General features: G+C 42.3%; 2 protein-coding genes across 4 annotated transcripts in view; both read right to left on the reverse strand.

Moving 5' to 3' along the window:
- Window positions 1–7,773: 7,773 nt before the first annotated feature.
- Ascc1 (activating signal cointegrator 1 complex subunit 1) overlaps window positions 7,774–24,987 on the reverse strand; it is a 95,738-nt gene continuing 78,524 nt past the window's right edge. For 2 of the 3 annotated variants that reach the window (XM_070020522.1, XM_070020523.1), the window contains exons 10-11: window positions 9,979–10,130; window positions 7,774–8,326 (exon numbers count right to left, since the gene is read on the reverse strand). In XM_070020522.1, the coding sequence (XP_069876623.1) occupies window positions 10,014–10,130 (117 nt within the window). In that variant the 3' untranslated portion in view covers window positions 7,774–8,326; window positions 9,979–10,013. Of the gene's footprint in view, window positions 8,327–9,978; window positions 10,131–24,987 lie in introns of those variants that run through there. The other variant, XR_011371523.1, reaches the window with a different exon arrangement.
- LOC138825679 (small ribosomal subunit protein eS27-like) lies at window positions 11,853–12,566 on the reverse strand. Its single transcript, XM_070020360.1, has one exon. It carries the CDS (start codon window positions 12,171–12,173, stop codon window positions 12,036–12,038), a length of 138 nt encoding a protein of 45 aa, XP_069876461.1. The 5' UTR covers window positions 12,174–12,566; the 3' UTR covers window positions 11,853–12,035.

A 24,987-nucleotide genomic window follows, 5' to 3' on the forward strand; every position in this document is an offset into this window, starting at 1 on the left:
TGGCTTCCTTAAGACAAAAGCCATATAACAACTGGCTGCCTCCGAACTATTGCTCCCCAGCCCCGTATGTTCTTTTCAAGGCAAGGCCTGAGCACTGACTGAATGGCTGGTGAAACAGAGGCAGATGTCCTTCTCCCCAAGCAGCCGTTTAGGGGCTGTCACCCCTTTTGTTGGCTCTTCCTAGGACAACCCTAAAAGGCTATAATGTCTGGTCATTTCATCTGCCTTGGGGCTGCAAATCTGGAAAAGGCACATTTGCTCATGGTTTTAACTTCACATGGATTTTGATCTGATTCTGGGGAAGGGGGAAAGGTGTGTGGGGTGAGGGGGAAGGCTGGTTTTATTGAAAATGTTTGGGCTTTTGTGAAAAACAGACCCTTGTCATTGCCTGTAGAAATACATTGACATTCCAGCCGGAAAGGTTGGAAGCTAGGCACAGTCCCAGCATCAAAGCAGAAATGGGGTGAGGTTTCTATTACAAATAAATTGAAGAGGAAACAGATAACTTGACAGGAGAAAACATAATGAACTTTTGGGACCCAAGTCCTAGATTGTGTTTCTATAAAAGACTTGGCTGCTGCGATCTTAAAGAAAAAAAAATCAAAGGCAATGAAAAACATGATCTTAATCAGTAGGAAAAAAAAAAAAAAAACACAAGTGACAAGGCTCACAATTACTCTGAGTTTGGCCTGCCTGGGACCTTTGAATGCCTCAGTGGTTTGGGCTCGGGTCCCCTTGGGAAAACAGAAAACAATGGTTCTCTTCCGTGTTTTCTTGTTTCCTGTGCTTTTGGATTTGGTGGTAGCAGCAGGAGGCCCTGGCCACTGATGTCTTCATTTCAATAGGTGGAGAGCCCTTCCCACTCCTGTCTGGGTGTTTGCTGCCATAGAGACTGCAGGGAAGGTGGCAGAACCTCACTTTCCATCTTCAGTGATAATGCCACCCATCTGATAAAATGTCTGTGAAACATGAGCAAAATGACTTAAGTGCTTGGGCATAGAGGGCATTAAAAGAAATGTCAGTTCTTCCCTCAGGCTGGAAAGAGAAAAGCTATGATCTCAAAGTTCTGAAGCTTTACCAAAATCTGCCATCTTTTCATACTATCTCAATTCTAATTTTCTAGCAACGGAGAGACAGATTCTAGATCAAAGTGCTTCATTTCCATAATCTTCAAGCCCCCTGATCTTCTAGAGTTTCCAAAGCTGCCATAATGGGTTTATAAAGGCACTGAAAAGATACTCATCAATAAGACCATAGCTGTCTTCAGACCTGTGAAGCATTTTCCACAATGGCGGGCAGCTCCTCCAGAGACCAGTTCTTCTTCAGTGCCCTCAAGCTGGGTCAATATTAGCCTTGTGCAGGAAACCAATCACCACAGTCCAGGACTGTTAGCTAAGCCAAAGGTAAAGCTATTTAGAGGGGAAAGTCTACATTTCAGAAGATGGGTCTAAGAATTGTAGAAAATGGCCAATAACGGGTACTATAAAGAAGAATTTTTTTTATTATTTTTGAGAGCCTTTTTTCAAACCATGAAGAGCTCCTCCAAACAGCTGCTGAGTGTATTTGTTATGTGTATTTATGAACTTTTATTTGCATTTAATATTTAGCAATACAAAATGGAGATTAATCTTAGTTTTTAATAAGGAACCCAAATCTAACTATAACTTAAAAGATGTTTACTTGAGACCTGTACAGTAAAGGCAGATCTAGAAACAAAATTTCATGCCATTAGGTAGGAAACAATGAAATTTAAAATGTATCTACAGCTGGTTGCACTGTAGTCATAACACTTGGGAGGCTGAGGCAGGAGACAGGCTCACTTGAGCCCAGAAAGTTTGGGCAACATAGCAAGACTTCATATCAAATAAAACAAAGACACAAACAAAAAAGCAGAAGTGTCCATAAGGACTACTGTGTAGGCATGAAAAATGATGATGTTCTCTCCCTATTGGAACCATTGAGATCTATCTATTACTGATTGAGAAGAGCTTATTATTGAGGACTGTGTATCGGGGGCTGAGCAATGTAGGCCAGCGGAAGGGCAACTGTCTTAACAGGAGCAAGGCTCTAGGTATGATTGTTAGTACTGCCCCTCTCCCCAAAAAACTTGTGTTTTATTTTGTTTGTTTGTTTGTTTATTTATGTTGGTCATGGGCAACTGGGCCTGGGCACTGCCCCTTAGCTCTTCATCCCAAGGCAACTTGCTCTACCACTTAAAGCCACAGTGCCTCTTCTGGTTTTTCTGGTGGTTAACTGGAGATAAGTGTCTGGACATTCCTGCCAGGGCTGGCTGTGAACCTGTTCCTCAGATCTCAGCCTCCTGAGTAGCTAGGATTATGGGCATGGGCCAACAGCATCTGGCAATTTTATATTATTATAACAAAATACTGACATAACTTTTTTGCACTGCAGACTTTATTTTCTGAAGACTTTTTAAATTAAAAAAAGTTTGTTATTATAAAGTTGATATACAGAAGGGTTACAGTTACATAAGTCAGGTAAAGAGCACATTTCTTTTTGGACAATGTCAGTCCTTCCCTTGCTCAACGTTATTTTGTGTGTGCTCATACTGAGGTTGGAACTCAGGACCTAATGCTCTCACTTGGTTTTTCCACTAAAGGTTAGCACTCTACTGCTTGAGCCATGCCTCCATTTCCTACTTTTCTGATTAATTGGAGATAAGAGTCTCATGAAGTTTTCTACTCCAGCTGGCTTTGAACCATAATCCTCAGCTCTCCACCTCCTTACTAGCAAGAATTACAGGCATAAGCTTGGTATAACAAACTTTTTTTTTTTTTTTTTTTTTTTGGTCCAGTTGTGGGGCCTGAACTCTGGGCTTGGGCACTGTCCCTCAGCTCTTCAGCTCAAGGCTAGCACTGTACCACTTGAGTCACAGTGCCACTTCCGGCTTTTTTCTTTTTGCTTATGTGGTGCTGAGGAATTGAACCCAGGGCCTCATGCATGCAAGGCAAGCGCTCTACCACTGAGCCACCTTCCCAGCCCTGACATAAACTTTTAAAAAGGAAAAGTTTGTTTTGATTCCTGTGGAGAATCCTTGGTCACTTTGCCCTGTTGCTTTGGGCCTAGGGCTACACAGCAGATCATGGCAGGAGTAGCAGAAAAGGAGCTGGGGCTCCAACATTTCCTTTAAAGAACCCTCCCCCTACCCCCCAATGATTTAACTTCTTTCCATGAGAACACACCTCTCTTTACTACTTCCTAGTGGCACCACAGGCTGATGAGCAGATAGCAATGATAGCAATATGATAGCAATCATGTCTAATATGACTCCATTCAGAAACATAGCATAGTACAGCAGTTCTTAAACCGCCTTCATGAACCTCTCACACTAAAAAATGGAGCTCTGCAAAAAACCTTTATGTAAGGTAGGATGTACGTTGATATTTAGTGTGCATGAAAATTAAGAATTTTTAAGATATGTAAAAATGTATGTTTCTCATAATAGTTTCATAAAAAGTAACTGTATTCTCCCAAAAATTAGTAGAAAAAAAATTGGCAGTGTTTACTACCAATTTACTTTTTTTTGTAGGGCTTGAACTCAAGGCCGGGGTGCTGTCCCTGAGCTCTTTCTCAAGGCTAACTCTCTACCACTTTGAGCTCCACTTCTGGTTTATCAAAGTTTCAAGGGGACTTATTGTCCAGACTGGCTTCAGGCTGTGATCCTCAGATCTCAGCCTCTTGAGTGGCTAGGATCGCATGCCACCAGCACCCAGCCCATTTTACATGCTTACAATCTCTTCAATGTCTGGCTAAAACGAAGAAAAGCAAGTTTTCATACCAGCTTCTTCACTACAGCAAGTAGACTTACTTGTTTGCTTGGGCTGTCATAGCATATACCTCAGACTAAGTCACTGCAATAGCCGAAACGTATTTTCTCTTAGTTCTAGCAGGCCAAGTTCAAGATCAAAGTAGCAGTACATTTGGTCTCAGGTCTCAGGTCTACAGTCTCAGGCTGTAGTCCTTGGCTTGTAGATGGCTCTTCTCATGGTGTCCTCATGCAGTCCTTCCTCTGTCATTGTGTGCCCTAATTTCCTCTTCTTATAAGGACTCCACTCAGATTGGATTAGGGACTTCTCTAATGGCTTCATTTTAACTCAATCACCTCTTTAAAGTCCTCTCTCCAAATTTAGTCACATTGAGGTACTAGGGTTAGGATTCCAACTCAGGAATTTAGGAGGGTACATAATTCAGTCTATAACAGCAAGCATAAAATGGAAATAGCTCTTAAGAGCACAGTAGAGGAACTGAGGGCAAATTGAGTTCATGTCTGAAAACACATATACTTATCCTCCTAAAACACTTTAACAGAATTCTAAAACACCTAACACCGATACCAGTAACAGCAATGTCACCATATCACATTCTCATAGCTTCTGAAAGAGTAGAAAAGTCAAATACTACCTTAGTGTTTTAATTAAAATGGTTGGACCTCATGGATCCCTCCCAAAAAGGCTCTCTGGGATCCTCTTCATAAAGTTCCTTATCTAGCAACACGGGTTCTGTGAAATACCAGTAGTGACAACCTCCTGCCCCCAGGAATTCAGGGAAACAAAGTGCCTCAAATCCTTTTTTTTTTTTTTTTTTTTGGTTGGTCGTGGGGCTTGAACTCTGGGCTTGGGCACTGTCCCTGCGCTCTTCAGCTCAAGACGAGCACTCTACCGCTTGAGCCACAGCACCAAATCTTAAATGGTTTAGAAACCATTTAAAAACTTAGGGGTGCCAGGCACCGGTGGCTCATACCTATAATCCTAGCTACTCAGGAGGCTGAGATCTGAGGATCATGGTTCAAAGCGAGCCCAGGCAGAAAAGTTTGTGAAACTCTTATCTCCAATAAACCACTAGAAAACCAGAAAGTGGAGCTGTGGCTCAATCAGTAGAGTGCTTACCTTGAGCTGAAGAGCACAGAGACAGTGCCCAAGCACAGAGTTCAAGCCCCATGACCGACCAAAAAAAACCAAAACAACAACAACAACAAAAAACACCATAGGGGTATCTTGCAGACACCAACAAATGCACAGAATAGAAATGTTTATAGCTTGCTGAATTTTTACAAAGTAAACTTTTTTTTTTGGGGGGGGGTCCAGTCATGGGGCCTGAACTCTGGGCCTGGGTACTGTCCCTCAGCTCTTCAGCTCAAGGCTAGCGCTCTACCACTTGAGCCACAGCACCACTTCCAGCTTTTTTCTTTTTGCATATGTGGTGCTGAGGAATCGAACCCAGGGCCTCATGCATGCAAGGCAAGTGCTCTACCACTGAGCCACCTTCCCAGCCCACAAAGTAAACATTTTTTGAGATGGGAGTCTCTGTTTCCTGGGTAGGCCAGGTAATCCTTGGTTTAAAAGATCCTCCTGCATCAACCTCCCACATAGCTGAGAAAGCTGGGAATATGGGTATATGCCACTATGCACAGCATAAAGTGAACTTTGTTGTGGTGGTGTTAGTGATGGAACTCAGGGCCTCCCACTGCTAGGCAAGTGCTCTATCACCAAGCTATTAATACAATTTAACAATGGCCAGGTTCCTCAATCCTACCAGCTATGGGCTCTGACATCATTCTCCTGTAATATCAAGGTAAGAATTACATGAGAAGTGTTCTGTTGCCTCAATACATCTCTGGTGCCTTGAAGTTCCCTTTAGCTCCAGGTACAAGAGCATAGGGCAAAAGCAAACTGGGTCCTATTTTTTTAATCAGCAGATGCTGGATTCACTCATAATAATCATTTTAGTAGGGTATGGCTCTATACACTCCTGTAATTCTAGCACTTGGGAGGCTAAGGTAGGAAGATGGTGAGCTCAAGGCCAGGCTGGTCAACACAGTAGTTCAGGGCTACCCTAAGCTACATTGTGAGACCCTATCTCAAAATAAAACTAACATTTAGAATGGGCCTACCATGGGTAGAATTTATTTGGGGGTAACTTTCAGTACACCTACCTCCCACCCAAATCAAAATTATTTTCTACAAGAAGTTTCCTGTATAGCAATGCAAACTGTGTAGTGGTACAGTGATTTTCCTCACCTCCCCTTACAGGAAGTGAGGATGAAGGTAGCATGTCATAAGCAGGCTAGTTTAGTACAAGGAATGATTTGGGTACAGAATTGTGAAGTAGTAACATCAAGACTGATTAGAAACACAGTACAAAGCCTCTAACATTAACCCCATTTCAACTTGGTAAGAGATTTTTTTTTTTTGGTGATGGGGTATGTGTGTATGAGGGTAGGGATGGAACTCAAGGCCTCAGGCTTATAAGTGCTTACCACTGAGCTACACTTCCAGCCCCAGGACCTTTAATCTAAAAAAATTTACTTTAGATCATTATCAAAAGGTACTTCTTGGGCAGGGGGATAGACCTCTGTGGTCAAGTGCTTATCTCCTTTAAGGGAGACCCTGGATTTAGTCTCAACCACAAAAACAAAAACAAGAAAGGCATACTTCATACTGTTTTTCCCACTGGAAGTATTCATTATGCCACCTTCTGTAGCATCAGTTGAAACTGTATTCTCTTTTCTTTTCTTTTAAAAATCTATCGGTTGTGGGGCTTGAGCTCTGCACCTGAGGCACTGTCCCTGAGCTTGTACCACTTTTACCTGGAGGTCTACTTCTAATGGTTAGTTGGAGATCCGGGTCTCACGGACTTTCTTGCCCGAGCAGGCTTTGAACCCTGGTCCTCATATCTTAGCCTCCTGAGTAGCTAGGATTACAGGAGTGAGCCACTGTTACCTGGCTAAACTGTATTTTCTTCAGCATTACATTGTTCCCCTAATTTGCTTACATAGTTACAGAAAGAAAATTTGAAAGAGGATTTTTTTTTTTTTACAATTTAACTAATATCTACTAAATTTCAAAATCCTAGTAAACACAAAAATACACAAGTACAAGTCACAAAGCCTCTGCAAAACACTCATAAAAGTGGAAAAGGCAAGTTTCTTACACAATCACCTTAAATATGCTTACACTCATAGGAAATCTCTAGATTCTAAATACCAGAATTTCCAGTTCTATTAAGAATTTAGGGGCTGGGAATGTGGCTTAGTGGTAGAGTGCTTGCCTAGCATGTATGAAACCCTGGGTTTGATTCCTCAGTAACACATAAACAGAAAAGGCCAGAAGTGGCACTTTGGCTCAAGTGGTAGAGTGCTAGCCTTGAGCAAAAGAAGTTCAGGGACAGTGGCCAGGTCCTGACTGGCAAAAAAAAAAAAAAAAAAAGAATTTAGTATATTATACATAATGTTACATTTTCTTTCTGTCCCTCCCTCTCCCTCTCCTTTTCTTTTTTTCTTTTTCTTTCTCTCTCTCTCTCTTCCTTTCCTTCTTTCTTTCTTTTCCTTCCTTTTTTTGCCAGACCTAGTCCTTGAACTCAAGGCCTGGGCTCTGTCCCTGAGGCTCTCTGTGCTCAAGGTTAGCACTCTACCACTTAAGCCACAGCACTACAGCTGTTAGGAAGCACTGGGGAAAGGCAGGGCAGGATAACATGGAGCACTGAACTATATGCTCCCATCACAACTCAGTGCCATCCCATGAGCACTCTTCCCCACATACCATCTAACAACCTGAGGTGAGCTGAATCGCAAGTCAAAAGAGAACTGCAGCAGCACAAAGTGGAGGCCTTTGGGAGAAGACGGACACTGAGGTCTCCAATGAATGACACACCTGTGCAGAAGCAATGTGTGTTGTCTCTCCAAGCCCCACCCCCTACTCCTCCTTCTACATTCAAACTAGAAGTGTGTGGCAATAAAACAGGAAACATAGTTCCTTTTGAGATTCATTTATTCAGGAAAGATCTGTGTAGTCCCCCAGTCTTTGCCATGTAGCCATCCTAAGGGTTCAGGAGTAGACTTAAAGAACATACAAGAATGGAGAGAAGGGCTGGGAAGGTGGCTCAGTGGTTTGCCTTGCATGCCTGAGGTCCTGGGTTTGATTCCTCAGCACCACATAAGTGAAAAGAAAAAAGCCGGAAGTGGCGCTGTGGCTCAACTAGTAGAACACTAGCCTTGAGCTGAAGAACTGAGGGACAGCGCCCAGGCCCAGAGTTCAGGCCCCACGACCAGACCCCCTGCCCCCCCCCAAAAAAAAAAAAGAATGGAGAGAAGACTAAGAAATGAAGAAATGAGAAAAACCAAGGGGAAGACCAGGCAGAAGCATGGCACCACAGTAGAGCCCCTGGAGGACTGATGGCCGGAGGTCACAGCCATGCTGAGAGCACCCTTCTGCTCTGTCTGCCCAAGTGAGTGCTCTGGGCTGTGGACAGGCTTCAAGGGAATTCGGCACAGTCCCACTGCAGCCATCATGGCTCCTCTGCTGCTGACCTGAGAAACAGAGAGAGAAGCACTATAATACCACAACTCAGGGCATAGGAGGGTACAGGTGGGGGAGCAAAACATCAGCAAATAGTTTAAGAAGAAAATGAACAGATCAAGCAAAGTAACTGTTCTGTTATTTTTTCTTTATTTACTGTCAGTCATGGGGCTTAAACTCAAGGTCTGAATACTCCCTGAGTTCTTTTTGCTCAAGGCTAGTGTTCTACAATTTTAAGCCACAGTGCCACTTCCACTTTTCTGGTGGCTAATTGGAGACAAAAGTCTCATGGAATTTATGCTGGGGCTGGCTTTGAACTGTGACCCTCAGATCTCAGCCTCCTGAGTAGCTAGGCATGAACACCTGGCACCTGGCTTGTTAATGTTGTTAAGGATAAATTCTGTGTAGGAAAAGAACTGAAAACAGGATCTGAAAGACATGTCTGCACTACTGTGTTCATGGTAGCACAACAGTGAGAGGCAGAAGACACCTAAGTGTTCACCATGGATGAATAGATAAACCAAATGTAGTATATATACATAACAGAGTATTATTCATCTTTAAAAAGGAAGAAAATGGGGCTGGGAAAGTGGCTCAGTGGTAGGGTGCTTGCCTTGCATGCATGAGGCCCCTGGGTTTGATTCCTCAGCACCACATAAGCAGAATAAGCTAGAAGTAGCGCTGTGACTCAAGTGGTAGAGCGCTAGCCTTGAGCTGAAGAGCCCAGGGACAGCGCCTAGGCCCAGAGTTCAAGCCCCATGACAGACAAATAAGTAAACAAACAAATAAATAAAATAAAAAGGAAGGAAATCAGCCACTAATTTCCTCAATCCTGTAATCCTAGCTACTCAGGAGGCTGAGATCTGAGGATTGTGGTTCAAAGCGAACCCAGGCAAGTAAGTCCCCTAAGACTCTTATCTCCAATTAACCACTCAAAAACTGGATATGGCACTGTGGCTCAAAGTGGTATAGAGTGCTAGCCTTCAGTGAAAAGAGCTCAGGGCCAGTGCCCTGCTCCTGAGTTCAAGCCCCATGTGTGACAAAAAAAAAGGAAATCCTGTCACAAGTTGTTGTTGTGTAGGTGAGCTTTGATAACATTACACTAAGTGAAATAGGTCAGCCACAAAGAAACAACTAGTGTGCTTCCAGTTTTGCAAAACACTCAGATTATTTGCAAAACTCAGATTAGTCACATGGACACAGTACACCTGCAGTTGTCAGGGGCTGCAGGGATTGGGGATGGGGAAGTTACTGCTAAAGTGCAGAGTTTCATGTTTTACAAGATAAAAAGGTTAATGGAGATGGATAGTGGTGATAACTGATATTGTTCATGTAGGTTTTTTTTTATTGTAATGGTACTATACAGAGGTGTTCATGTGTTTAAAAACATCAAACTATGTACTTTAAAATAGGCAGTACAGCGCTAGCCTTGAGGTGAAGAGCTCAGGGACAGTGCTCAGGCCCAGAGTTCAAGCCCCATGACCGAAAAAAAAAAAAAGTTAAGACAATAAATTTTATGCTATGTGTAATAATTGAAGGGAAAAAAAAGAACAAGCCAAGGGCACCACGCATTGGACTGCAGAGTGGTGCCTCTGGATGACCCTCAGGCGCATCCAAATTTCCCACAAAACACCTGTAGGCAAGTAAACCTCTTCTTCAATACCTTATGAGGATTTCCAGCACTTCTTAAGATCTGCCTCAGGAGAAGTCAATTTGTCCACAGGAGGCGTAGTTCCCAAAGCTGTCTACTGTGAACCTCTGAGAGATGTGAATGGAATTGAGCTTTAGGGAACCAAAGTAGAAGTTCTCAAACAACTAAAATGGAAGAAATAAAAGCCCTCGATGAGTATCTACTGAAAATAATGGGTGGAAATATTAAGCAATCTTGTAAAAACACCAAATCACAGCAATTGCAACAAACCTCTCATATTTTTTTTCCCTTCTCACTATTCATTCTGAATAATGATGCCGGAGAGGAAGGATGAGGGTGGAGTGAGAAAAGAACAGCCAGTTCTTCCCTCTGATTAACTCTAAAAAGTCTCCCTGACAAAATGCAATAGAGCAAAAGGTCTGGGAAGTCAAAATCAAAATGTATCTCAAATACAATCAAGAACTGCCCAAATTCCTCTGACTTTGTTATTGACCATGACACAGTCATTAGGATCTTATTTTATTACAGTCAGGATAACACATTCCTTTACCTTGGTAAACAGTATTTAGTAGAAAGCAATTACTACCATAAATACAACAATGAAGCTCAAGACCCATGAATGATTTGGACAATCCAGTGAAGGACACAAGCACTCAGATACACAAAACAACTTGAGAAGACTTCTACTCAAGTGCAAACAAGTGTAAATGCCCTTCCCTGCACTCCTTCCCTTTATAAATGCTTTCAAGTGTGGGGCAGGAGGGAGGGAGGGAGGCCTGACCTTGTAATTAGCAGCACACTCACAAGGCAGAATCCAAAAGGACATCAGAATTTATCCCAAGAATATGAAAGCATACCACTTGGATGTCAGAGTATAGGAAGCAGGACTTTCCCTTTCTTAAGAAAATCAGGCCAAGGGCTGGGAAGGTGGCTCAGTGGTAGAGCGCTTGCCTTGCATGCCTGAGGCCCTGGGTTCAATTCCCAGCACCACATAAGCAAAAAGAAAAAAGCCAGAAGTGGTGCTGTGGCTCAAGTGGTAGAGCGCTAGCCTTGAGCTGAAGAGCTGAAGGACAGTGCCCAGGCCCAGAGTTCAGGCCCCACGACCGGACCCCCCCCAAAAAAAAAAAAAAAAAAGAAAATTAGGCCAAGTATCAGTGGCTCATGCTTATAATCTTAGCTACTCAGGAGGCTTAGCTCTGAGGATGGCAGTTTGAAGCCAGCCCAGGCATGAAAGTCTGAGATTCTTATCTCCAGTTAACCACCAGAAAACCAGAAGTGGCACTGTGGCTCAAAGTGGTGGATCACTGGTCTTGAGCAAAAGAGCTCCGGAATAGCACCCTGAACCCTAAGTTCAAGCCCCATGACTGACACCCCCTCCCCCCCAAAATCAAGAAAGCTCACTCCTCTTCCTTCTCCTTCTCCCACTTCCTCTCTCTCCACACAACTCAATAATGCTGGAGTAGAACTTAAGGGTGGGATCTTCACATACTGGCACCTGATTGTTTCTTCATTTATTTTTTATACTGTACCCATGAACTTCTGCCCATTGAGTCTTTCTTCTTCTTACAATTAATGGCCTAGAAAAATGTTTGGGGTTCATTAAAGGCTAACTTTAGGAAACCCAGTAAATATTGATTCTTCAATATGACATCAACTTGACCCCTAAGGTCTATTTGGAGGTTTTGTGTGGCACTGTCTTGTCTTTCAGAAAAGTGACTAGCTCCTACTGCATTGCTTTACACAATTTACTTCTCTTCCTGGCTTAAACAGCCTGTTCAAACCATATCCACTCTTTTCTGTAAAGAACTCAGTCTTAAGTGGTTAGCAGCTAATCCTTTTGCTGAACATTAATTTGAAGTGAAGGCCACATCAATAAGCCTGGCAGATTTATAGCTTTGCAAACTGAAGCTTCCTAGGTACAGAAAAAGACATAACCAAGATGAGATACTAAGCAGAGACAAAGCAAAGAGCAGGGGGAGCTCCTAACACTTTTTTTAAAATCCAAAATGTATTTATTGGGATAGTTTCCCACTCATCTTGGTTCGGAAGTGCTTGTAATGCTGCTTCCTTCAGAAGGAACATCCTTCTATCAGCCTCACTTTTCCTCCTGTAGGCTGGCGGAGGACAGCGGAGCAACCAACACAAAAATCTACTGTTTGTGCATGGCTAAAGACTGTGGTATAGCATCCTGGGCATTTCACATCCATGAAGCAGGAATTGGGGATCTGCACCAGGTGCTTCTTCTTGTGTTTCCTCTTCTCCTATTCAGGAGAGGGATGAAGGAGATCCTTTGTGAGAGGCACGTTCTTGGGAGGAGGTTGTCACCACCAGAAAGAGCAAGTTACTTTTTAAAAGACTGGCAGCCTATGGGTTCTCTACCTTTTCTGTTCATTCACGTTTCTAAGCAATGGAGATACCACAGTGAGAAGCTGAAAGTGTCCTATCCATGACTCCACTATGCTTTATGCGGACCCCCAGATAGAATGCTTGGCCAGGGAAAGGATCTTACTTCATTCAGGTTGAAAGGAAATTGTAACTTTGTGATAATAATTAAGTTAGCTAGCTGGATATGATTTCTGAGCAGTAACTGGAAACATTAAGAGAAGACTAAAGCCAGGCACTGGCGGCCCACACCTGTAAGCCTAGCTACTCAGGAGGCTGAAATATGAGAATTATGGTTCAAAGCCAACCTGGATAGGAAAATCTGCCTGACTCATCTTCAGTTAATCACCAAAGTGGAAGAGGACTATGACTCAAGTGGCAGAGCACTATCCTTATGCAAAAGCACTCCATAATGAGGAGCTGGAAGTATCCTGTGCTCAGGCCCTGAGTCCAAGTTCCTAGGACCGGGGGAGGGAGGGAGAGAGAGGGAGAGGGTGAAGGAGAAGGAGAAGGAGAGGGAGAGGGAGAGGGAGAGAGAGAGGGAGAGGGAGGGAGGAAGAGTGATGGAGGGAGGGAGAGAGAGAGAGAACCAAAAATAACTCTTTACTCTCCACACTAAGACCAGCACAGACAGCACTAAAGAAAGATTCCAAGGTATTATCTGGTACTCATGATGACTACATTCACCATGCCAACCTCATAGCAGATAAAGATCATAATGGGCAAAGATCCAATAAGACAATTAGTCAAAGTACCTTATAAACTGCAAACATGCTACCAGGAATTAAAATTTTCTAGTGATATTTTAAAATACCCCTGCTCTCCACAATCTTTCACTCATTTTACGTTGGTGCAGCAATTTTCTTCCTACTTTCTGATTACATCAGATCAAGTGGCTTTTCTCCTGCAGACCTCCCGAATGCAGTGCTCATCTGATCATTTTCACTGCAACCTTTCCCATCTCTGTGCCCTTGTTCTCTGAGTGCTTGTGAAGATTGTGTAGCAGAGGGTTTAGAAACTATTTTTCCATTATTTTATTGTATAGTCATTGTATTTTTAGTGTGAAGCCTTTCTGTTAGTTCTATTTCTAGTGACTTACTGGTCTAAACACTGTAGATAGGGGAGCTGTCTGCCTGCCCTAACAGTATCTTGCAGTTGGCATGTGATCATGTGGGCAAAATACTAACTGAAACTAATGCTGTAGATGTCTGTGTACATCTACATGTCTGAAAAGAGAAAAAAGATAACATATATAGACTAGATTTAAAGATCTAATGCATAAGTTACCATCAAGCAATCCCAGATAGGACTTAACTGAAATAATATCTCTAACCAAGCTGGGATTAGAAGACATATCTCAATTCTAATTAGCTGTCAAGAAAGAAAATCAGCAATGGAAATTTCATGTATTCCTCCAAGTTTCTAGGTAGTTCTCACTTGTCAAAGCCTAGATTCCTCACTCAACTCTAGTTTCTGATGTGGAGTATCACTGTGTGTTGGTTTAACACATTTTCATGCAGAGCACATGATAAGGCCCTGTCTCCCGGAGTGTGTATCTTAAGGAAAGAATGGTGGTGATATGGGTGTGTTCATCCTGTGAAAAGTCATTGAGTGCTTTATTCCATTAATGTTTGCACTTTTCCATATATATGTTCTATTTTATCTAAATCCACGCATGATAGCATGCCTAGAAATCTTGGCACGTGGGAGTCTGAAATATGACAGATTCCATATGGCAAGATTTTGTTTCAAAGGAAAAGGAAGGAAGGAAGGAAGGAAGGAAGGAAGGGAGGGAGGGAGGGAGGGAGGGAGGGAGGGAGGAAGGAAGGAAAAAGGGAAGGAGGGAAGGAGGGAAAGAGGGAAGGAGGAAGGAGGGAGGGAGGGAAGGGAAGGAAGGGAAGGAAGGGAAGGGAGGGAAGGGAGGGAAGGGAAGGAAGGAGGGAGGGACTTCAGTGTGGCTCAAGTAGTACAGTACCACAAAGTCCTATGTTTGAACTGCCAAGAAAGAAAAACAAAATAGGAAGCAAAGGGTAGGTGTGCAATGAAGAGCAGGCACTCAATAAATGCAGCAAGAAGTAAACAATGGCTGCTAAAGGCTAGGTAGCTTGGAAAGCCAGCTGGAAGAGACCAGAACTGGGCTGGGCCTCAAGATAAGTATAGTTGGGGGTGGGGAACATTGCAGGGGGAGATGGGACAGAAATACTCATGGTGATCAGAGCTATGCAGATAGTTTAGATGTTTTGTGGGATCCTGAAAAGAAACAGTAAAGAAATCACAAGAAAGGAGAAACAGATTAAGGGGAGTCCTAAAAGTCATGTTCACAAATGATTAGTTCATCCTAGCCGATGGGAAATCACTGGTAGCCTCAGAGCAGGTTGATGGAAAGCTTATTTTCGGGAGATTGGCCTAATGTAGTATACTGCACTGACTGGGGAAGGAAACAGAAAAAAAGCAAGGAGGCCATGGCAGTGGCTCTGTCCTGAGGAAGTTGGTGCATGTCTCCACTAAAATAGCAGGGGGAAGGAAGGCAGGAGCAGATATGAAACACCAGGAGTAAACCACAGAGAAGACTCAGTAACTTTCTACATGAAAAGGAGGTAGGGAAAACCAGAGTTACAGGTGTGACAGGAGGGTACCACAGGGCATTTCTGAGAGGGAAATAAAATTCAGGTCTCTTTATATACTAAGGTTATATCTCTAGCAGTGTATGTACCATGCCCATTTCCAATCTGATTTTTCTGAATGCTGAGAATATACATTAGACATGAAATACATAGCGTTGTTAGTTAGAAATATATCACCATAAAGAGCTTTATAGGCAGGCGCTGGGAAGGTGGCTTAGTGGTAGAGTGCTTGCCTTGCATGCATGCTCTGAGGCCCTTGGTTCAATTCCTCAGCACCACATAAGCAGAAAAAGCCGGAAGTGGGGCTGAGGCTCAAGTGGTAGAGCGCTGGTCTACAGCTGAAGAGCTGGGGGACGGCGCCCAGGCCCAGAGTTCAGGCCCCACAACCGACAAAGAAAAAATAAAAAAGAGCTTTATAGACTTCTGTTTTTTTTTTTTTTTAATTGAGGGAAATGAACCCTTTGTTTGTATTATAAATATATTCTCCCCTACACCCCATTTTCCCTTGTCTTTTGACTTTGTTTAGGAGGACGCTCACCATATCAATTTAAATTTGAATTTTTATGAACTCTTGTTTGCAATAATAGAATTAAAAAAAAAATTAATCTAGCCGGGCTTTGGTGGCTCATGCCTGTAATCCTAGCTAGGATCTCAGGAGGCTGAGATCTGAGGATCACAGTTCAATGCCAGCCCAGGCAGGAAAGTCCATGAGATTCTTATCTCCAATAAACCACCAGAAAACAGGAAGTGGCACTGTAGCTCAAATGGTAGAGCACTTGCCTTGAGCTGAAGAGCTGAGGGACAGTGCCCAGGCCCAGAGTTCAAGCCCCACGACTGACAAAAAAAATTTTTTTAATCTATTTTTTGCTTGGGGCTTGAACTTAGGGCCTGGGCTCTGTCCCTGAGCTTCTTTTGCTCAAGGCTAGCACTCTACCACTTGAGCCACAGCACCACTTCTAACTTCTTCTGTTTATGAAATACTGAGGAACCCAGGGCTTCATGCATGCTAGGTGAGCACTCTTCCACTGAGCCACATTTCCAGTCCTAATAGGATATTTTTTAAATGAAGTGATCTGCTGCCTGCCAATACTGTCATATATGAGATGATCAAGGTAAACCATAAAAATATATTTGTACTGATAACAGCACTAACAAAGGCTGCAGGAGGGAACACTTATGGACATTTACTGAGCCCAGGTCTGGGCACTATGCTGAGGGTGCGCCATGACTGTCAGCACCCCCCTCACAACCCCAAGAAACAGATGCCATAATGAATCTTCATTATATAGCTGAGTCTGTGGTTGGGAGGGCTGAAGCTACTTGCCCAAAAGGTACACAGCAAGTTGGTTGGGGTTCACACTGTGGCATCTGTAGGACAGAGAGAAGCAGGAAGGGCTCCTGTGTCTTCCATTACCCTCCTCCCCTAAAGCAGTTCCTCAGCCCTCACTGGAAAGGGCAATCTCACATCTGGAGGAAAAGAACATCTTTATCTGCACAAGACACCCGATATAGAGAAGGATCTGACTACCCTCAAAGTCCAGTGTTTTGGAATGCTGGGAACTTCGAGCTGAAAGTAGAGGGCCTCCAGCCATACCTTGTTTCTTCCCTTGAAGTGCAGGGGCAAACTCTGAAACTCCCTGTCCTTCCAAAAATATGCATCTTACACCTCTTCCCTAAGAATCTCATCACATCACTAGAGAAATGGTGAAAAGTCCTCTAGGCCCAAACAGACCTTTCATCTATTCTTCTGAAGGAAGCTGAGGAATTGCCAGAGAGTTGACCTTCCCTGCCCCCAGCCTGGGGAAGAGTCCCAGATATGGGTGTTCTCCAAAAGGCACCTCCAGCTCTCGAGTTTCATTTTTGTTTAGTTTCATATTTTGTTGAGTGTGCATCAATAAACTTGTATTAATTTGACTACTGTCGGTTTATTTCAGTAGTCTTTCAGAGAAGGGTGAGAGAAACTGGCTTTACTACTCTACTAAATTCTCTCTAGTTTATTCCCATAAGATTATACCCCTTAGTACTCAATTAAATTTCTTCATGAGTGTCCACCTTTCAGCAAAAAAACTCAGAATAAAAATGTAAGTTTATGTGCTTCATTGAGTCTTCATTTCTAAAGGCTCTGTGTCATGTAACACTTACCTCTGAATGCTTCTTCTCTTAGGAATCGGTCTTTTGTTCCAGAGCCTCAGCCTTGGACTGTTACCTTGTTTTAATCTCCTACAACCTACTTTTCTGACTGAGTTTCTGCCTCAATTTAGTTCTGTTCATCATTTTTTTTTTGGGGGGGGGGGGAGTCAGTTGTGGGGCTTGAACTCTGGGCCTGGGCACTGTCCCTCAGCTCTTTAGCTCAAAGCAAGTGCTCTGCCACTTAAGCCACAGCGCACTTCCAGTTTTCTGACAGTTAATTGGAGATAAGAAAGAGCCAGCTGAGAACTGATCCTCAGATCTCAGCCACCTGAGTAGCTAGGATTACAGGTGTGAACCGCTGGCACCTGGCTCAAGTTCTGTTTATCTTTGAAAACAGGATGCCTGAAAGCCACAGTCTCTCCTCAGGTGAGCAGGCAGAAATTGGTTGGATCTAATAGTGCTGCCAAGTAATGTCAACTTCTAACTTCGTTATAATTCATTTGTATGCTTAATGACACAGAACCATTACAGTTGACATCTGCCATGACTATGATAGGACAAATCTTAGGAGTAAAAATGTCTGGTATGGTGGTATGTGTAATCCTAGTAATTAGGAGGCTAAAGCCTGTCTAAGAGAAGAAGAAAGGAGAAAGAGAAAGAGAAAGAGGAAAAGAGGGATAGATCACTCAATTTCCTGGAAAAGAATAAGCTTTCCCTTTATTAGTCTGTTGACCTCAATTCCTTTTTTTTGTTCTTTGCTTTTTTGCCAGTGTTAGGGCTTGAACTCAGGGCCTGGACACTGTCCCTGAACTTCTTTTTGCTCAAGAGTAGCGCTCTACTACTTAAGCCACAGCGCCAGTTCTGGCTTATTCTGTGGATGTGGTACTGAGGAATCAAACCCAGGGCTTCATGCATGCTAGGCAAGCACTCTTACACTAAGCTACTTTCTCAGCCCCTGACCTCAGTTCTTATACCCTGTATCTATAATCTCCTGACTCACTGGGTGGAGAAAATAATTTGTAAGTTTATCTCCATTTCTCCTTTTCTTGGTCCAGAATAAAAGTCTACTTTTCTATTCAACGGGTATCATGGTTTTGGTTCCACAATTCTAAGACAGATAAAGGTCTCAATTTGGGGCCAAAACTTGGTGATACAACCTAGATGACAAGGGAAGGAGTGACATTATCCAAAAAGAAATAGACTCTTTGCTTGGCTTATATAGCTGTAGCCCCTCTATACACCAATAAAAAATAAATAAAAATAAAAAACCTAGAAAAGAGAGAAACAACATCATTCCTCTCTTGCCAAGTAATGTGGAAAGTTGAGAATCACCTTACCAGTGTGTCTGGAGAATCTGACCTTTAGCCTCTGTACTCTATTGCCCCGTGTGAGGTCAGCCCACCTTAAATTGGGTCCACTAAACACAGCAAGGAGCAGTGTTCAGATAGCTCCCAAAGACTGACAAGCACATGCTCCTTCTCTCACTGGACCTGGCTTCAAAGTTAGGTGGCTCTTTGCCAGAAGCTAGTGGCTCATGCCTATAATCCTAGCTACTCAGGAGGCTAAGATCTGAGGATCACAATTCAAAGCCAGCCCAGGTAGGTATGTCCTCTTATCTCCAATTAACCACCAGAAAACCAGAAGTGGCACTGTGGCTCAAGTGGCACTCGCCTTGAGCTGAAGAGCTCAGAGACGGCACCCAGGCCCAGAGTTCAAAAAAAAAAAAATGTTATCTTGGTCTAACTAGCTGTGAGATTTTAATTGAATATCTGTATGAACATGAGCACAAATCAACTAAATTGCCCCATTTAGTAAGGTAACTGAATGAGAGGGAAAACCTTAAACTACAAGTTAAAAAAAAAAGGAACATGGTTGTTCTTTCCAACCTAAAGTAGTACATGAAGAGTAAAATGCTCTATTGTTTAGAAAATAATAGCTCTAACCAGAAAAAAAAATTCAAAAGACTATACAAAGATATTTAAGGCAGGTTGAATTTTTCCTCTACTCTGTAGTTTTATAACAGTTCCCCTGAGGATTTTGAAACCTTAAACCATTTTCTTCTGAAAACATTTTTTTTTTCTGACATACCCTCACAAGCTCTGCTGTAATGGAAGCTGTTTTTTATTTTGTTTTTTTCATTTGTTTCTTTAAAACCTACTGTAAAGGAACATAATGAACAGCTTCACTAAGCCCACAAATATTTGGTAAGGAACTAAAAATAGGAGTTAAGATTGTCAGTATTTGTGATGTCCCTAGTCTATAACAATTACTAAATTAGTAATTGTCCAAATTGGACAATTTAAGATGAAAATATAATATCTAAAAATGATCTTTGAAAACGATAATGCACACAGCTGTTTTACTGGGAAATCAGAATATCATTAGAAAATTAAACTTTTCCTATCAGCAAATAAAGACAGAGTTGAGGACCATTGAGATGAAAGGTTAAAACTAAAGGCTTGGGCTGAGAATGTGGCTCTGAGGTAGAGTGCCTGCCTAGCATGCATGAAGCCCTGGATTCCATTTCTCAGTACTACATAAATAGAAAAAGCCGGAAGTAGTGCTGTGGCTCAGGTAGAGCGCTAGCCTTGAGCACAGAGAGGCTTAAGGGCAGTGCCCAGGCCCTGAGTTCAAGCTCCAGGACCAGCAAAAACAACAACAACAACAACAACAACAACAACAACTGCAAGATAAAATCGACCATGGGGTCTCCTGTTCCATGCTCTACAAGGGGTACTGCTCTCACCTTGTACATGATTGCTTCCTAGAGAGATCACAGGGGTAATTACTGATTTCTGGCAATGAAGTAGCATATACAGAAAGAAAACAAAGAGTAAGATTTAGGGGATACTTTGCTAATTTTTCCTAGTGTTGACTTCAGATCTTCAACACCCTTCTTCCTTGCCTGGTGACACAACCATCAAGACCAGAAAGAACACCAAATGCAAAAAGACTGCTAAAGTGAGAATGCAAATCTCATATAGGAGAGGGGAGGAATGTATAGAGAAACCTTCTTATGTCTATGACTTCAAGCTACAAAGCCAAATGAAAGGCCAATCTCTAACAGCACAATGTAAACCTAAACCTGTTAGAGATCCATGCCTCATCCTGGCTCATTTTCTTTCTTTAGTCTAAGACAAAATAGTGGTCACCCTTTTCAAAGATCGTTGATTTTTTTTTTTCTTTTTGGTCGGGGGGAGCTACTAGCACTGGGGCCTGAATTCAGGGCTTTGAGCTTCTTGCTGGACTTTTTTGCTCACAGCTGGTACTCTACCACTTGAGCCACATTTCACCTCCAGTTCCAAAGATCCCTCAAAATCTACTTCTCAGGCTGGTGGCCTCAAGAAGCTACCTTCTGTCCCAATGTAACTTCAAGAGAAAAAGAAGGAAATTTTAAAGTCCAAAATGAAGATTCAAAATATAGCTCAGTGGTGAAGTACTTGCTTACCATGTAAAGGCTCTGGGCTTAATCCTCAGCACCAAAATAAATAAATGAATAAAATAAAAAGATTAAGAAATAAAAACATGTAACTTCTTTATAATATATCAGTCACTCTTCACTCATTCCTTTTTTTTTGGGGGGGGGCGTCCGGTCGTGGGGCCTGAACTCTGGGTCTGGGTGCTGTCCCTCAGCTCTTCAGGTCAAGGCTAGCACTCTACCACTTGAGCCACAGTGCCACTTCCGGCTTTTTTTCTTTTTGCTTATGTGGTGCTGAGGAATGGAACCCAGGGCAAGCAAGGCAAGCACTCTACCACTCTACCACTGAGTCACCTTCCTTTCACTCATTCACTCACCCTTCCCCTTCACTCATTCTTTCTTAATCATTCTATATGAATTAAGTATTTGTTGCAACTGAAAAGTGCGACTAACAAGTTTGGCTAATGCAAGTATGTGAAGGAAACACTGGATCCCAGTTCTTTAGTAAAGGTGCTGTCTGTTGTTTTCACATATGCAATTAGACTTTTGAAATTCAAAGTAGGGCAAACAGGAATAGTAAATGCATGCGACTTTGAAGTTTTTCCAGTGTTTTTCTTTCATAATGTTTTACCAACTTATACTTCACACAATTATCCTGTTTACAGATAAAAGTAACAGTAATAACACTATTTTATACTTAATCATAACGCTTAACCACCTACCTCCCTACCAAGGATGGTAGGATGAATGAGGAGAGTCTGACAAACACTTTGAGCTCTTTGGGAAGGCACTCCCAGTATAAAATCTTGCTGTGATTAAATAACACCTTTCATCTAAGGATCTAAAAGTATCTTACAAAGCCCAGCTCATTAGCCCTTCAAGAAATTGCTGCGATGTGAACCAGAGCTAAGCACTATTATTCTATTATTCCCACCTAAAAGATAAGAAACAGACACAGCACTAACATTGTGCTGTGTGATAGTACCACTAGCACTGTGAAATAGATTTAACAGTTTCTGGGACCAGATCTAGAACACTGCCAGTAAAAGGCCAGGACCACAAAGCAGTATATATATATATATATATATATATATATATATATATATATATATATATATATATATATATATATCAACTGGAATAATAAATCTGTACCAAGAATGTCAAGTGCGGAAGAAGTTCCATCCTTAGGCTATACATATATAATTAAAGAAATGTTCAGTTGGTTTGGAGACTATGTTTTGAATAAGAAATGTCCTCTACAAGCTGGGCACTGGTGGCTCACACTTCTAATACTAGCTACTCAAGAGGCTGAGATCTAAAGATTGTGGTCCAAAAGCCAGTCCAGGCAGTAAAGTCCATGAAACTCTTATCTTCAGTTAACTACCAGACAACCAGAAATGGTGCTGTGGCTCAAAGTATTAGAGTACTAGCCTTGAGCAAAAGAGCTCAGGGACCAGACACCAAGTTCAAGCCTATGACTGAGAAAAAAGAAAGAAAGAAAGGGAGGGGGGGAAGTAAGGAAAGAAAGAAGGAAGGAAGGAAGGAAAGAAGAAAGGAAGGAAGGAAAAGAAAAAGAAATAAAAATGAAATGTCCTCCTGAGGCTGGGAATGTGGCTTAGTGGTACAACGCTTGCCTAGCATGGATAAGGCCCTGGGTTCAATTCCTCAGCACCACATAAACAGAAAAAGCTGGAAGTAGCACTGTGGCTCAAATGGTAGAGTGCTTGCCTTGAGCAAAAGAATCCCAGGGATAGAGCCCAGGCCTTGATTGAATTCAAGCCCAGGACTGGCAAAGAGAAAAAGAAAAATGTCCTCTATAGCCTTATGTGTTGAAGGTGTGGTCTCTCGCAGTGCTATTTTGGGAGGTTCTAGAAACTTTAGGAGATGGGCCTAATTAGAAGACTCAAGGGACATGCCCTTAAAAACTATATCTTATCTCCTCCCCATTTCCTATCCAACAGGAGGTGAAAAGCCTCCTCCATCACACACTCCTGCCATGACAATGCTCTGCACAGCAACCATGGATTGAACCCTGTGAAACTGTAAGCTAACTGTAAGAAGTAGAGATACTTCTTTTAAGTTGTTTATGTCAGATATTGTTAGAAAAATAACAAACATTAAAGTAAAAATGAAAAATAAAATGATATAAAACACTATAACCATAGCCCTTGTAAGATCCTAATTTAAAACAAAAAATTTCATAAGCATTCTACAATAAAAAGGTTCTAGGTGGGCTGGGAAGGTGGCTCAGTGGTAGAGTGCTTGCCTTGCATGCATGAGGCCTTGGGTTTGATTCCTCAGCACCACATAAGCAGAAAAAGCCAGAAGTGGTGCTGTGGCTCCAGTGGTAGAGCGCTAGCCTTGAGCTGAAGACCTGAGGGACAGTGCCCAGGCCCAGAGTTCAGGCCCCAGACCGGCAAAAAAAAAAAAAAAAAAAAAAAAAAAGGTTCTAGGTATAGGATTAATAAGACTTTGGTAGTAAACAGAAACACTAGACTAAAAATATAATAGATTTTGGGCTGGGAAGGTGGCTCAGTGGTAGAGTGCTTGCCTCGCATGCATGAGGCCCTGGGTTCCATTCCTCAGCACCACATAAGCAGAAAAAAGGTGGCACTGTGGCTCAAGTGGTAGAGCGCTAGCCTTGAGCTAAAGAGCTGAGGGACAGCGCCCAGGCCCAGAGTTCAGCCCCCATGACTGACAAAAAACAAAAAAAGAAAAAGAAAAAAGAAAAAAAAATGCAGTAACAAGAGGGCTGGGAAGATGGCTCAGTGGTAGAGTGCTTGCCTTGCATGCCTGAGGCCCTGGGTTCGATTCATTAGCACCACATAAGCAAAAAGAAAAAAAGCCGGAAGTGGCGCTGTGGCTCAAGTGGTAGAGCACTAGCCTTGAGCTGAAGAGCTGAGGGACAGCGCCCAGGCCCAGAGTTCAAGCCCTACGACCGGACCAAAAAAAAAAAAAAAAAAAAAATATATATATATATATATATATAACAACAAAAAAGTTCTTCCTATGCCATGTAATTAATCTCAGGATTAAGATTCACATACTTCAGGAGACTGAAGTTCAAGGCTACCCTGGGCATAAAAATTTTCAAGATTCCATCTACAGCAATAGTTGGATACAGTACATCTGTCATCCTCAGCAACACAAGGAGGGAAGCACCAGTAGGAAGATCATAGCTGAGGCTGGCCTAGATATAAAGGAAAACCCTACCTCAAAAATAACCAACACAGAAAGGGGCCAGAGCTATGGATTAAGAGGCAGCGTACCTGCCTACTAAGTACAACACTCAATCCCCAGTAACACACACATACACACAAGAAAAGAAGAATTAAGGTCATAAGTAAGTTTTCTTCTTTTTCCCCACAAATAAGTTTTACCTCAAAGTTCTTTTTGTTAAATTTCCTCAAACCTAGTGACCAAGTTTCTGCCAGTGTACCAGCCTTTCAAATCCTCAATCCTTCCCTCTGTATGTATCCTTCTTCTGGCTACAGAAAGACTTCTTCTGAGGAGAGCAAGTGACAAGGTGATGAAGACATAGCACATCTAGAGATAAAAACTAAGTTGTGCTCAGATGAATTCCTTCTATCATCACAAAAGACCATAATTGAGCCTATTTACCTTAAGGTAAGCAGTGTTCCCACACATGTACACATAGATACAATACCCCTTCACACAGAAACAAAAAATAGAAATTTCTATGGGCTGGAGATGTCACCCAGCGGTAAGAGCACTTGCCTACATGTGCAAGGCTTAATCCCCATCACTACAAAAATAAAAACGAAAAGGAAAGAAAGGAAAAAATAGTTTCTTGGAAAGAGAGGAGAAAATATTTTCTCAGGAAAAATTAGACTTAATGTTCTCCTATCAATGATTACATCGCTATTTCCTCCTCAATTCCTCCATTTTTAATCAGGCACAGCATCTTTACAAAAATGTTCTCTATTTACAGCAAGATAAAGTTGTAAGAAGTAATTCTGAGCTCGAGGCTAGCTTTCCATTGCTGATACAAAATACCTGAAGGAATCAAATTAAAAGAATACAAGTGTTGCTTTGGCTTATAGTTTAGAGAATTCAGTCTATGGTCATCTGACTATTGCTTTGGGTCTGGCAACATAGCACACTATAGTGGTAGTATATGGTTTACTATATGGTAGCCAGGAAAGTACAGAGAGGCAAGAGGAATCAGGACCCAATATCCTCCCTTTATGGGCATGCTCCAAATGACCCAACTTCTTGAAAATAGGTCCCACCTACTAAAGGTTCCACCACCTCTCAACATCACTACAGGCTAGAGATTGAGCCTTTAACAAATGGGCCTCTGGGGCATCCTAAACCCAAGCTAGAACAAGCTTTGATTATTACTGTTACTCAATGACTACAACCTCTCATACATGACTCCAGAATCCAAGAAGCAGATGTTAAAAGAATAAGATTTATTAGGAACTCTTAACAGCTCCTAGT

The sequence above is a fragment of the Dipodomys merriami genome, unplaced genomic scaffold (genome assembly GCF_024711535.1).
Source record: "Dipodomys merriami isolate MVZ:Mamm:240054 unplaced genomic scaffold, mDipMer1.0.p SCAF_14, whole genome shotgun sequence".
Lineage (NCBI taxonomy): Eukaryota > Metazoa > Chordata > Mammalia > Rodentia > Heteromyidae > Dipodomys > Dipodomys merriami.

Coding starts and splice junctions, on each gene's coding strand:
- LOC138825679 (XM_070020360.1), bottom strand. CDS start 12,173: ATGGATGTGAAATGCCCAGGATGCTATACCACAGTCTTTAGCCATGCA.